Source organism: Canis lupus, chromosome 26 (assembly GCF_048164855.1).
Source record: "Canis lupus baileyi chromosome 26, mCanLup2.hap1, whole genome shotgun sequence".
Taxonomy (NCBI): domain Eukaryota; kingdom Metazoa; phylum Chordata; class Mammalia; order Carnivora; family Canidae; genus Canis; species Canis lupus.
In genome coordinates, this window is record NC_132863.1 from 37,804,145 (window position 1) to 37,818,137 (window position 13,993).

The following is a 13,993-nucleotide window of genomic DNA, read 5'->3' on the forward strand; positions in this document are numbered from 1 at the left end:
TCCTCCTGTGTCTCTGCCTCTCTCTCTCTCTCTGTCATAAATAAATAAATCTTAAAAAAAAATCTGGGAAATATAAATGTTGAGTTATTGGGCGTGGAGAATGGGCAATTTCAGACAAGGTGGAAGACCTCTCTGAAGAAGCCACATTTGAGCTAGAACCTGAACGCACAGAGGGAGCCAGTTATTCAGGAGTCTACAAGAGCATTCCAGGCAGAGGGAAGAGATGAGATGGGAATAAGCTTGGAGCTCAGAACAGAAAGGAAGGCAAGGTGGGTAAGTTGAGTGAGGGTGGAAAGTGGAGAGAGGAAAGTGATGAGGTCAGACAGGTTGGCAGGGGCCAGATCTTGCAGGGTTTGTTGGCTGTGATAAGTGATGTTGAATAGTTTGAATAATTTTTTTTTTAGTTTGAATAATTTTACAAAAAACTTCTATCCATGACCCTTTTACTTAAATAGAGCAATTTTTGCATTTTATCTCCAGGATTGCTTTTACATATTCATAGCCAGGGTGCTGTCAAAGATAAATAAAGCCGGACATTGTTAAAGCAGTAAAAACAGATTTTATTCATAAATTACTCACAGTAGGGGAGAGAGTTGATTCTGACTGTGCAGAGGTGATTGGGCATTTTTTTTATTTATTTATTTATTTATTTATTTATTTATTTATTTATTTATTTATTTGAGACAGAGAGAGAGAGAGAGGCAGAGACACAGGCAGAGGGAGAAGCAGGCTCCATGCAGGGAGCCCGATGTAGGACTCAATCCTAGGTCTCCAGGATCACGGCCTGGGGTAAAGGCGGTGCTAAACCGCTGAGCCACCGGGGCTGCCCCCGGGCATTTTTATTTTTTAAGATTTTATTTTGAGGAGAGAGATCGGGCACATGAGTGGCAAAGAGAGAGAATCTCAAGCAGACTCCCCTCTGAGCATGAAGCTGGGCCAGGACCCATGAGATCAGTGACCTGAGCCGAAATCAAGAGTCGAGGTTTAACCCACTGGGCCACCCAGGTGCCCCTGATTGGTCATTTTATTTTTTAAAACGATTTTCTTGATGTATTCACAAGAGCTCTGAAATAGCTGGGCCTGCTGGTGGCCGAACTGAGGGCTGGGATTTCCCTAAATCCTCATCGCTTCCTGTCATTGTCACATGCCATGGATCATAAGATCCTACAGGCTCTACCTCTACAGTATATCCTGACACTGTCCACTTGTCTGCATATATGCTGCAGTAAGAGATGATTAAACTTGAACGTGGCTTCTAGCAGCATAAGGCCGTGACCCTAGGATGACCCCAGTGTCCCCCACCCTCAACACACAAACACACACATACACACACGTACACTCACCCACTTGTGACTGCTTGAAAAAGCTCAGTGTTGCCAGGAAAATTTACTGTTTGCTCTAGCTAACACCTGAGGATACCTCCCTTTCTTAGAGCATTTACTAAAAAGGGCTTACAATTGTGAATCCTTCTTTTATCCCTTCTACATGTATATGTATCTTTCCCAACGACTAGAAAGACATTCCTTTGAAACATAATCATCAGGGGCACCAGGGTGGCTTAGTCTGCATTCAAGTCGGCCTTTTTTCCCTCTTGGGTCATTATCTCTGGGTCTTGGGATCAAGCCACCCCCCCCCACGCTCAGCAGGGAGTCTGCTTCTTCCTCTGCCTCTCCTTTTGTGCTCACTCTTGCTCTCTCAAATAAAAAAAATCTTTAAAAAATATATATATTAATATATATATATTTATATATAAAATCATCAGGAAGGTGAGGCCTATTTCTCAGTGCCCCTCTGTGGGAGGATGGGAGCCTAACCTTGATAATTCCCAGCTAGCAGACATAGCTAGCCTGATAACATTTACACTGATCAATGCTTTAAGTTTTCACCTGGCCATCACTCACTCCCTACCTGTCTCATTCTCCTTTAAAATGACCAGTCAGGGGATCCCTGGGTGGCTCAGCAGTTTGGCGCCTGCCTTCGGCCCAGGGTGTGATCCTGGAGACCCAGGATTGAGTCCCGCATCGGGCTCCCCGCCTGGGATGCCTGCTTCTCCCTCTACCTGTGTCTCTGCCTCTCTCTCTCTCATGAATAAATAAATAAAATCTTTTTTTTTTTTTTTTAATGTAGATTTGGTGACCATCCTGTAATGGATGCAATGAGACTGTGTGACCAGGGCTTGGGAGGCCTGCATCATCTAGCCCGCCCTGGGCTAACCTCATCTGCGTCTCTGCACCGCATCGAGCCCCCGCCCAGCTCGCTCCCGCCTAGAGCCTCGTCTTGCAATGCTTTTCAGGGGGATCTGGACACAGCTGTCTCCTTGTTGAAATTCCGGTCAAGTGTCACTTTTCAGAGGTCTTCTCTGGCCAACCAAGGACCTTCCAAGTCGCTGCCTGCCGTATCATCCCGTCTTAAATTTTCTGGACGTAGCGCTAATCAAGATCGGAAAGGATTTCGTTCATTCCGCCTCCGCCTCTAAAGCCTGCGCCCCGCGAGGGGCAGAGGGTTCTCCTCGGTCCGCAGGGCTGTGGACCTGACTTTGGGCAGCTCGTCCCGCAGTTCTAGAAGGACCCGCTACGTCCGTCCCCGGGGCCTGACAGCAGACGAGGTCGCAGTCCGGCGGCCACGCGCTGAACCCACTTCTGCTCCCAGGAAACCGGGACGGTGTCGTGCCCGGCGGCGGACTGAGCCGAGGCGCGTCGTCGCTCGTGACGTCAGCGCCAACACAGAGCCGGTCGCGATTGGCCAGTCGAGCGTGGGCGGGGCCTGAGCGCTCCCGGCCCCGCCCCCCGCCTCCGCCCCGCTCACGCATGCGCCGGGGCCGCAGCCTCGCCGCCGCGCCATTTTGCCGGGGTTTGAATGTGAGGCGGAGCGGCGGCAGGGGTGGGTAGTGCCGGTTACAGTTCGCGGCTGAGATTCCCTTCTCCGTTCCCGTATCCTCAAGAGGTGAGGCGCGGGGGCGTGCACGGCCTGGCAGGGTGGCCTCTGGGGACCCCGCCGGGGGAGGGATGCGGCGCTTGTGACACTTCCGAGCTCTGGGAAGCGAGGACCGCGCCTCTGGGCCGGAGCGGAATGTGGGCCGGTGCTTCGGGCGGCGCCCTGGGGCGAGGTCTTTGCCTGCGTGGGCGGGTCTCGCCTCCCCTCGCGGCGTCTCAGGGCTCGCCCCCAGCCCCGACGGCACCGGGGCCTGTGAGGGGCGAGGGCCCCCTGAGGTGCGGCCTAACGCGAGCCGCCCGAGCGCCCGCCCCTTCCCCTCGAGCGCCGTGCTGATTGGCCGCGCCGCCGCCGGGCCGCTCGGGAAGGCCGCCTCTCATTGGTCGCGCCCTCGCGTCCGTCCTGGTCGCGCCCGGCCGCCCGCAACGTGAGCGGAGTGCGGCGGCGAGGCCTGTCCGGCCCGGCTGCGGAACCCCGGCCGGCCGCCGCCCAGACGGCCTCGTCCCCGGCCCCCGGCCTCGCGTTCTGGTTGAGAAGGGCGAGCTTTAACCTCCGTGTGCTCCGGTCTCCGCGGCTGTAAATGGGCATCGTGATCTCACCCTGCTGAGCCGTCTGAGGACTGCGTTCTGATCCATGCACCTGCCCGGGAATGGAGGGTCTCGCTCTCGGGGGAGACGCGGGAGCGTGGTAGTGGCGGAGCGTGAGCTTTGGAATTAGAAGGCCTGGGGTCGCTCCAGGGTTGGCCTCTCCCTAGGAGTGCAGTTTAGGGCCAGTCGGTGCATCCCCCGGGGTCTTCCCCTTTTCCTTCCGCGCAGAGTGGGGTTGAAAACAGTGCCTCGCGGCTGGCCGTGAGGGTCCACGGGGTCGCGACCGTGGTTTACATAGTGCCCGCCTCTTCTCCTGTAACCATACTGCTGACTCTCTGTTTTCTTAGATGTTCCAAGCCCTTGCCCACCATGGAGCGTTTGGACATACCTTTCGTTTGCTTGGAAATTACCAGCATCAGAGCTTTGCGAGGCTGGCTCCCCGTCCTTTAGGTGTCACGCCCCTTAAACCTTCTTTGACCAACTTCTCTGAGGAACTTTTTTGTTTCAGCTTTTTACTTAATTGCATTTATCGCTCACTGGAGTTGGAGTGGTCTTCCTCGGCCGCTGGGTTGTAAACTGCTAGAGCAAGGACCTGGCCTGTCTTGTTTACTGCTGTATTCCCGTGATGAGTGCTTACACGTGGTAGTTGCACAAGTGCTGTTACTCCTTGGAGGCGCAGAAGGAGAACTTTTTACTCTTGGATCCCACCTGTGTTCTTTTCTCCTCCCCTGACTCCCCTCCCCATCGCTGGAATTTTTTTTTTTTTTTTTTTTTTTTTTTTTTTTTTTTTTTTACCTGCCTGTGTCTCTCCACTTTCTGCATAATTTCTGGGACTCTTGATTTACCTTGTTCCCCCCAAGACACTTTGACTTCTATCAATGCAAGGGCGTTTTCTCTTCCCATCTGGTTACTTTGATTTCTGCTATTTTGGGGGTTGGCACAGAGGGTTTCCTATACAGGATCATATGGGTTTGAGAACAGTGCTCTAGCTTTGGAATTAATTTGTTCCTTCATTCACTTTATAATTATAGAGCATCCACTTAATCTCTGGGAATACAGGGAAGAAATAAAAATGGACAAGGTCCTTTCTCTTGGGGAGCTTAAATGCTAGTGGGAGAAAGAAACAGGGATACGAATAAATGAATTAGATAATTTCAGATAGTGACTGACAAGTGAAAGAGTGATGTGAGAGATGAAAAGGGCTTCTCTGGGGGCGGCACCTGGGTGGCTCAGTCAGTTAAGGGTTCAACTCTTGATTTTGGCTCAGGTCATTATCTCAGGGTTGTGAGCCCCTGTGTTGGACTCTATGTTGGTTGCAGAGTTTGCTTAGGATTCTCTGCCCCTCCTCATCTTCCCTCCCTCCCCCATCTCTTAAAAGAAAAAGGCGGCTTCTCTGGAGAGATGTCATTTGAGCTGAGATTAGCCATGGAAAGGTGAGGGGACAGCATTCCAGGCAGAGGGAATAGAAAATACAAAAGCTTGAGGACAGGAACAAACTTAGAATCCTGGAGGAAAATCCAGTTTGCTACAGTAGCACATGAAGAAAGGAAAGGTATGGAGGGGCCAGATCATATAGGGGTTTGTAGACAATATTCAGTTGGGATTTGATTCTAAGTGGTCTGTTCCTGTGATTAGAAAGCAGCGGGGGGGCAAGAAAGGGTGGAGGTGTTGGGTATGTTTTTGATATGTGTGTGCCAGATAGTTTTCATTCATTGGATCTCTTTCCCTTTCCCCAGATGTAAGGACTCAGGAATGGTTCTCTAATGTGGAGGAAATATCTAAGAAAAGGCACAAATCTTGGATCAGCTTATGTCACAGATGTCTATGAGATGGCCTTGGAAAGCAGAGCTTTTATTCCAAAAGTCTTCATCCATAACTGAGGGCCTATGGGAAGAGGCTAGACTTAGGTCCAGCCATTCATTCAACAAGAAGAACTTGGAATTTAGATAAGTCTCTCATCAATGATTTATTGTGGTACATTTGTTTTCTTTTTTTAACTGAATTGGTAGAGATTTCCAAAGATCTGTGGAAAAAGTAGAGTATCACCCCTCCTATAAATGCAAAAGAATGAATTTCCCATTTCTAGTTTGAATCTTTATTTTAAAATGAATAACACTTTCTACATTTACATATTGCTAAATTTTAAAGAGTCCTAGTACTTTCACCAGTGGCCAAATTAGCTTAATTATTATTATTTTTTTTAAAGATTTTATTTATTCATAGAGACACAGAGAGAGGCAGAGACACAGGCAGAGGGAGAAGCAGGCTCCATGCAGGGAGCCCGATGCGGGACTGGATCCCGGGTCTCCAGGATCACAGTCTGGGCTGAAGGCGGCCCTAAACCACTGGGCCACCTGGGCTGCCCCAAATTAGTTAATTAGGTCTTGGTTTTGCCCATATATTGTGAAAACCTGTGGAGTTTCTCTGCAGTTACCTAATTTGTCATGCTTTCCCAAGTCAAGGCTAAGCTTACAGATATATATATATATTTTTTTAGATTTTATTTTTTAAGAAAGAAAGTGCATAAACACGAGTTGGGGGAGGGGGAAAGGAAGAAGCAGATTCCCTCCTGACCCAGGGAGCCTGAGGAGGGGCTGCGTCCCAGGACTCTGAGATATCCTGAACTAAAGGCAGATGCTTAACCAGCTGGTCCACCTCGGTGCGCCCCCCCCCTTTTTTCTTTTTTAAGATTTTATTTAATTATAAAAGAGAGAGAGGCAGAGGGAGAAGCCGGCTCCATGCAGGGAACCCAACGTGGGACTCCCATCCCTGGTCTCTAGGATGGTCAGGCCCTGGGCTAAAGGTGGCGAAACCGCTGAGCCACCCAGGCTGCCCCTTTTTTCTTTGTTTTTTTTTTTTTTTTTTTTTTTTTTTTTAATATTTTATTGATTTATTCATGAGAGACACGCAGAGGGAGAAGCAGGCTTCCATGCAAGGAGGCTGACGCGGAACTCGATCCTAGGTCTCCAGGATCACGCCCTGGGCGAAAGGTGGCGCAAAACCGCTGAGCCGCCCAGGCTGCCCCTCCTTTTTCTTTTTTAACTTAAAAATAGTCCTACATTAGTACCTCAACTTTGTCATTTTAGGGTCATTCTATCATGTGGTCTTAGAATCCGTTGTCTCCACTTCCTGTTTGTCACAGAGCAAATGTGTAGAATGATAAAAATGTTTTTGATGGAAAAAATCAATAAAGGGAGTGCAGCATTTGAAAGTAGTACAAGAAATAAGTAGTAGGTACCTATCTCTATCGTAAAGGTCTAAGGAGATTGAAGTGAGCGAAACACAAAGCCCCTACTCTAGAACTTACGAGTCTAGTGGCAAGAAAAGCACAGTAAACAAGAATGGAAAGTAATATGCCTTATAAATTTTGGAACTTGGAAAAATAGAGTAAGGGAATGAAAAGTGACTGAGTTGGGTTCTCTTTAGATAGGATGGTTCAGGAAGGGATCTCTGAAAAGAGATGACCTTGGAAAGAGACCTGAATGAAATGGGCAGTGAGCCATTCAGCTCTGTGGAGGCAGAGCTGTTCAGGCAGGTGGGACAGTAAGTGCAAAGCACTGAAACGAAAGTATAAGCAGAAAGTATAAGCACTGGCATATACGAACAGTAACAGAATAAATTTCAAATTCAGTTCTTTCTTGAAACACTTGAATGAACAGAAGTTAACTATGGTGGGTAAGTTATTTGTTTATCTTACAGATGTAACTGAGTTCCCATGTTAAGTTAGGGCTCCTCATAACTGATCCTCAGAGAATAGTCTCTAATACACCCTGGGAACTCCTGTTTTAGCTAGTTGACTGACATATATTGACTTATCCCTTAGTTCATTCAATAAATGCTTGCTGAGTATCTACGTGTGCCAGGCAATGATAAAATCCTTGGCTTACAGAGATAAGACATACAAAGTCCTTGCCCTAAGGAGCTTACAATAAGGATAACAAGTATATCAAAGATATTTCACATGCTAGTTACTGCTATTAATAGTGTAATGAGAATAAATGAGAGGTGGAAGGCCTTTTTGAGTTCACAGTGGGCTAACAGCTGAATGATACCCAATATCAAATTAGAAGGAAGAGCATTATTACAGCCATGGATACTGTCTTGGTTGGTTCACACAACAGAGGGAAGGGTTTTGTGGCTTGAACTTACAGCCAAAAAGAAGCCAAAAGAAGATAAATGATGTTGACAGGTGCCCAGTTGCATAGGACTCTGCCATGGTAGAGTTTGGAAAATTTTTTTTTTTTTTTTATGATTTATTTTAGAACATGTGTGTGGGCTCATGAGCTTACACATGTGGGGGGTAGGGGACAGAGGGAGAGAATCTTAAGCAGACTCTCCTCTGTGGAACCTGATTTGGGGCTCACTCTTACAACCCATGAGATCATGACTTGGGCCCAAATCACAAGTTGGTTGCTGAACCAGCTGAGCCACCCAGGTGCCCCAGGAGTTTGGTTTTGTAATAGAAATAATTATGAGGACTATAGGAGATTTTGGCAGAGGTATGTATAGTGCTTTAAGAACATAATGAAGAAAGTTAGTGGGGGTTGCCTGGATGGCTCAGTTGAGTGGTTGGCTCTTGATTTCTGCTCCTAATGATCTCAGGGTCCTGGGGTAAGCCATGTGTGGGGCTCCAAGCTCAGTAAGGAATCTGCTTGAGAATTCTCACTTTCCCTTTCTCTTTGCCCTATCCCCTACTTGCACACATGTGTACTCTCACCCTAAAATAAATCTTAAAAAAAGAGGGGGGGGGGACACCTGGGTTTCTCAGTGGGTAAGCCTCTGCCTTCAGCTTAGGACATGATCCTGGAGTCCTGGGATCAAGTCCCACGTTAGGCTCCCTGCATGGAGTCTGCTTCTCCCTCCCTGTGTCTCTGCCTCTCTCTGTGTGTCTCTAATGAATAAATAAATAAAATCTTTAAAAAAAAAAAAAAAATGGGGCAGCCCTGGTGGCTCAGCGGTTTAGCGCCGCCTGCAGTCCAGGGTGTGATCCCGGAGACCTGGGATCAAGTCCCACGTTGAGCTCCCTGCATGGAGCCTGCTTCTCCCTTTAAAAAAAAAAAAGTTAGTGAAATAGAGAATTACTGAGGAGTGTATTAAACTCAACAGTAGGCTCCTGGGTGGCTCAGTAGGTTAAGTGTGGGACTCCTGATCTTGGCTCAGGTCTTTTTTTTTTTTTTTTTTTTTTTTTTAATGATAGTCACACAGAGAGAGAGAGAGAGAGAGAGAGAGGCAGAGACATAGGCAGAGGGAGAAGCAGGCTCCATGCACCGGGAGCCCGACGTGGGATTCGATCCCGGGTCTCCAGGATCACGCCCTGGGTCAAGGGCAGGCACTAAACCACTGCGCCACCCAGGGATCCCTTGGCTCAGGTCTTGATCTCACTCACGGTTTTGAAATCAAAGCCCTGCTTTGGCTCCAAGCTGGGGATGGAGCCTACTTAAAAAAAAAAATAAAGGATATTATTTAAAAAAAAAAAAATTCAACAGAATAGATGCAGTTAATCTCTATAATGCTCCCAAGACATACGTACACAGTTTCTAACATCCTGCCTTGCATAAATCTCAAAAGGTAGAACAAATTTGTGTGGCAAAGAAAGACAAGGTTATTATTATTTTTTAAGATTTTATTTATTTATTTATTTGTGAGACAGAGAGAGACAGAGACAGAGATACAGGCAGAGGGAGAAGCAGGCTCCATGCAGGGACCCCGATGTGGGACTCGATCCCAGGTTTCCAGGATCATGCCCTGGGCCGAAGGAAGCCTCTAAACTGCTGAGCCACCCGGGGTGCCCTGGGTTGTTGTTGTTTTTAATAGCTCATATACACTGATGTAAATGATTATGCTTGACGACAGCAAATTTTGTCAGATTGAGCATTTCAACACAGAAAGAATAGAAAATGCACTGATTAAATCACAGCTTTCCAAAGTTTTATATAATAAAGTAGTTCTGTGGCCAAGCAATGGGGGGGTAACTCTGGATTTAAACATTAATCTGAAAACTTAACTGTTTGAGTTCCTGAAGACTCCAAAAGTGTGTGTGGGGGGATATAATGTGTAGCATTTTCCAGACTTTTTTTTTTTTTAAAGACTATGGTTCAATCAGAGGAGCATCCAACTCTTGATCTCGGGGTTGAGTTTGAGCACCACGTTGAGTGTGGAGATTATGTAAAAATAAAATCGTATTTTGAAAAAATTTTATTTGAGATAGCATGAGCAAGAGGAGGAAGAGGGAGAAACAATCTCCCCGCTGAGTAGAGAGCCCATTGTGGGGCTCTATCCCAGGACTCTGGAATCATGACCCAAGCCAAAGGCAGATGTCCAACCGACTGCCTATAAAAATAAAATCTTAAAAAGATTTAAAAAAATTTCTACATCTGGCATGGGTGTAGAACCCATGATAAACCCCAAGATCAACCGACTGAGCCAACCAGGCATCCCTGCATTTCCCAAACTTTTAATATAAAACCCAGAAAGGGTAGCCTCCTAATAAATTGTGTCTATGGTTGAGTGGGACTTGATATTCATGTCATAGGGTGGTTTGTGCTGGGTCAGAGGAAGTGAATAGATAGGTGGAAGAATCTAGTAAATCAGAATATGGCTTTCGTTATGGTAAAAATGTTTTCCAATTAAAGGGAAAAGACTAGTAAGGAGAATATGGATAGTTTCAAACAAATAGTCTCCTTAGAAGCTTGTAGTTTCTGGTTGTGGAGGGCTATGCTGCACAAGCACAGCATTAGCTATAGCCTGTATCTGTCTTCCTCCTTTCCTCCTTCCTTGGCAAGGTGTCCTTTCTATTACTGTCCCTGGGATTGCCACTCTAGTAAAGTCCTTATCATTATTATTTCCCCCTGAGAGATAGCCTTGATTAGTAGGAGAGTAGACCTATAAAGTCAAATTGCTTTGTTTTCTGTTTTTTTTTTTTTTTTTAATATTTATTTATTCATAAGAGACACAGAAAGAGGCAGAGACCTAGGCAGAGGGAAAAGCAGGCTCCCTGTGAGGAGCCCTATGCGGGACTTGATCCCAGGACCCCAGGATCATGTCCTGAGCCAAAGGCAGATGCTCAACCACTGAGCCACCCAAGCGCCCAGATATGATTTTTATTAATTATGTTACTTGGGGCAAGTTAATCTGAGTTTCCTTGTATGTAAAATGATTACTATTTGCAATGATATACATACAAAACATCTGGCATTATGCCCTTCCCCTCATTGAAAAAAAAGTGTCCAGATACTTGTTCTTCTCGCCTCCACTCTGGAAACCATTACCAGCCCAAAGTTCATATGCTCCACTTTAAGTTTTGATCCATTTCAAAAAACTTCAATGACTTCCTGTTGTACATTAAATCATGAAACCCTTCACCAAAGTATTGAGGAACCTGTAGGATCTGATCTCAGCCTCCAATACCTCTATTCGCCAAAGGAGCTAATGTATTTTTCCTGTTATTTTGCTCACACTAATTCTTATATAAGATGGGTGTCATTCTACTTTGCCTTTCCAATTCTGTGTATTCTTCAAGTTCAGCTAAAGAGAGCCTTTTGGAAATTTTGGCCCACATGCAAATGTAGGTCAAGTAACTCTCTTGTTAACTTCCTAGCAGTTAAGTTACGGTCATTTATTTGGCACCTCAACTCCAGGGGACAAATGTGTTTCAGGGTTTCTTTTTGAGTGCACATACTGTGGATTATGCAGCATTCCCTGTGGGTTGTGGAGTATTACTCTGCAAACACATTAGTATTTCTTTTTTTTTTTTTTTTTTTTAAGGTTTTAGTTATTTAATCGAGAGAGACAGAGACAGAGATAGAGGCGGAGACACAGGCAGAGGGAGAAGCAGGCTCCATGCAGGGAGCCTGACATGGGACTCGATCCCGGGTCTCCAGGATCACGCCCTGGGGTGTAGGCTGCCCTAAACCGCTGAGTCACCTGGGCTGCCCACATTAGTATTTCTTAAGTAAAACAAGTTTATATATTAAGTGAGACACTATAGCCTCAGGCAGTGTGGGCCAGGTTTTTTTTTTTTTTTTTTTTTTAAGATTTATTTATTTATTCATTCAGAGAGAGCGAAGAGAGAGGCAGAGACACAGGCAGAGGGAGAAACAGGCTCCATGCAGGAAGCCCAATGTGGGACTCGATCCTGGGTCTCCAGGATCACACCCGAGGCTGCAGGCGGCGCTAAACCGCTGCGCCACCGGGGCTGCCCCTGGGCCAGGTTTTGATGCCAAATGAGTTTGACACAAACTTAAAACAACTTTCAGGGGTGCTTGGGTGGTTCAGTAGATTAAGCATCTGACACTTGATCTCAGCTCAGGGTCCTGGGTTCAAGCCCCGAGTTGGGCTCCAGCATGGACTCCAGGTTATAGACTTTTGGATTTCAGAACTGCAGCAAAGGGATTATAGGTCGTAGTTTGCATCGTAGTTGTGTCTTACCTTCCATCTAATATGTAAGCTCCTTTGAGAGCCTAGCTTTAATTACCTTTGACAGTCACTTAAAAATATGATAAAATTTTAATAGCTTTGTGATTGGAAATGTGTTACATATATAGATAGTTATAGGATATCAGGAAAATCCTAGAAAAAAAAATCCTAGAATATGAGGAGAACAAAAATGTCCGAATGTTCATCACAGAATTACCACTGTTTACATTTTGGAGTGTATTTTTTATTTTTTCTACATATTAGGGTATGTATAATTTTTTTTTTAATTTTTATTTATTTACGATAGTCACACAGAGAGCTAGAGAGAGAGGCAAAGACATAGGCAGAGGGAGAAGCAGGCTCCATGCACCGGGAGCCCGACGTGGGATTCGATCCCGGGTCTCCAGGATCGCGCCCTGAGCCAAAGGCAGGCGCTAAACCGCTGCGCTACCCAGGGATCCCTGTATAATTTTTTAAAATATTTTATTTTATTATTTTTTTATATTTTATTTATTTATTCATGAGAGAGAGAGAGAGGCAGAGACACAGGCAGAGGGAGAAGCAGGCTCCATGCAGGGAGCCTGACATGGGACTCGATCCCAGGTCTCTGGGATCGTACCCTGGGCTAAAGGTGGCCTTAAACCGCTGAGCCACCTGGGTTGCCGTTTATTTTATTTTTTAAAAGATTTTATTTATGAAAAACAGTGCGATAGGCAGAGACATAGGCAGAGAAGCAGGCTCAATGCAGGGAGCCTGATGTGGGACTTGATCCTGGGACTCCAGGATCACGCCCTGGGCCAAAGGCAGGCACTCAACTGCTGAGCCATTCAGGTGTCCCAATTTTGTTTTATGTTTAAGATTTTGTTTATTTGGGAGAGAGCATGAGAGAGAGAGAGAGAGAGAGAGAGAGAGAGAGTGTGTGTGTGTGTGTGTGTGTGTGTGTGTGTGTAATAGAGAAGAGAGGGAGAAGCAAACTCCCCTGCTGGGCAGAGAGGCCCATGCCGGGCTTGATTCCAGGACCCTGAGATCATGATTTTTGAGCTGAAGGCAGATGCCTAACTGAGCTACCCAGGTGCTTTAAGATTTTCTTTTAAAGTAATCTCTGTACCCAATGTTGGGCTTGAGTTTACAACTCCTGAGATCAAGAGTTGCATTCTCTACCGACTGAACCAGCCTGGTGCCCCTAAATTTTTTCACATAATTTGAATTGTGATGTATTTGACTTTTTCCCACTTAGCTTTTTCACATTTTACAAGAATTATTACATTTTTTCTTCTTTGTCATAGAAGCCCCAAATTAAGTTTTGTGCATGGTTGCCCTGAGAAGGCTACATTTTCCTAGGTTCCCTGGGACTAGTGTGGCTTTGTCCCTAAAAGCTACCTCCTGGGATCTAAGCAGAAGTGCAGTTTTAGTGTGCCTTGGTGGCTCACTTGGTTAAGCCTCCCAACTCTTGATTTTGTTTTAGGTCATGATCTCAGGGTCGTGAGGTCAAGGCTTGTTTTCAGCTCGATGCTGCGCATGGAGCATGTAAGGTATAACTTACTGTGAACTCATTTTAAGTGTACTTTTTGGTGAACGTTCACATATTACCATTAGGTTTGGATATGTAACATGATGAATAATATATGAATAATAATAACATCTGTACTTTACAATATATACTTATTGTGAAATGATCAGAGTAAGTCTAGTTAACATCCATCACTACACATAATTAGAGATTCTTTTTGTCATCAGAACTTTTTTTTTTTAAGGAGGGTGCACACCCAACATGGGGCTTGAACTCATGACCTTGAGATCCAGAGTTGCTTAATGACAGTCAGCCAGGTGCCCCGTAATAAAGTATTATTAGTTTATTTACTTACTTATTTATTTTTTTTTTTAGTAATCTCTGTGCCCAAAGTGTGGCTCAAACTCACAAGTCCCAAGATCAAGAGTTGCTTGCTCCCCTGACTGAGCCAGCCAGGTGTCCCCTATACTAACTAGAGTCACTGTGCTGTACATTGTATCCTCGTGGCTTACTTATTTTATAACTAGAATTTTCTACCTTTTGACTCCTT

General features: G+C 45.7%; 1 protein-coding gene and 1 long non-coding RNA gene across 4 annotated transcripts in view; both read left to right on the top strand.

Annotated features, from left to right (window-relative positions):
* The first annotated feature begins 2,783 nt into the window (after nucleotides 1-2,783).
* Nucleotides 2,784-13,993, top strand: part of CSE1L (chromosome segregation 1 like) — a 46,578-nt gene continuing 35,368 nt past the window's right edge. The window contains exons 1-2 of one of the 3 annotated variants that reach the window (XM_072801377.1): nucleotides 2,784-2,943; nucleotides 5,255-5,492. In XM_072801377.1, the coding sequence (XP_072657478.1) occupies nucleotides 5,480-5,492 (13 nt within the window). In that variant the 5' untranslated portion in view covers nucleotides 2,784-2,943; nucleotides 5,255-5,479. Of the gene's footprint in view, nucleotides 2,944-3,426; nucleotides 3,619-5,254; nucleotides 5,493-13,993 lie in introns of those variants that run through there. The other 2 variants (XM_072801378.1, XM_072801379.1) reach the window with 2 other exon arrangements.
* LOC140618597 (uncharacterized) lies at nucleotides 8,682-12,457 on the top strand. The gene is made up of 2 exons (XR_012018670.1): nucleotides 8,682-11,525; nucleotides 11,728-12,457. It is a non-coding gene; the product is annotated as an uncharacterized lncRNA (long non-coding RNA).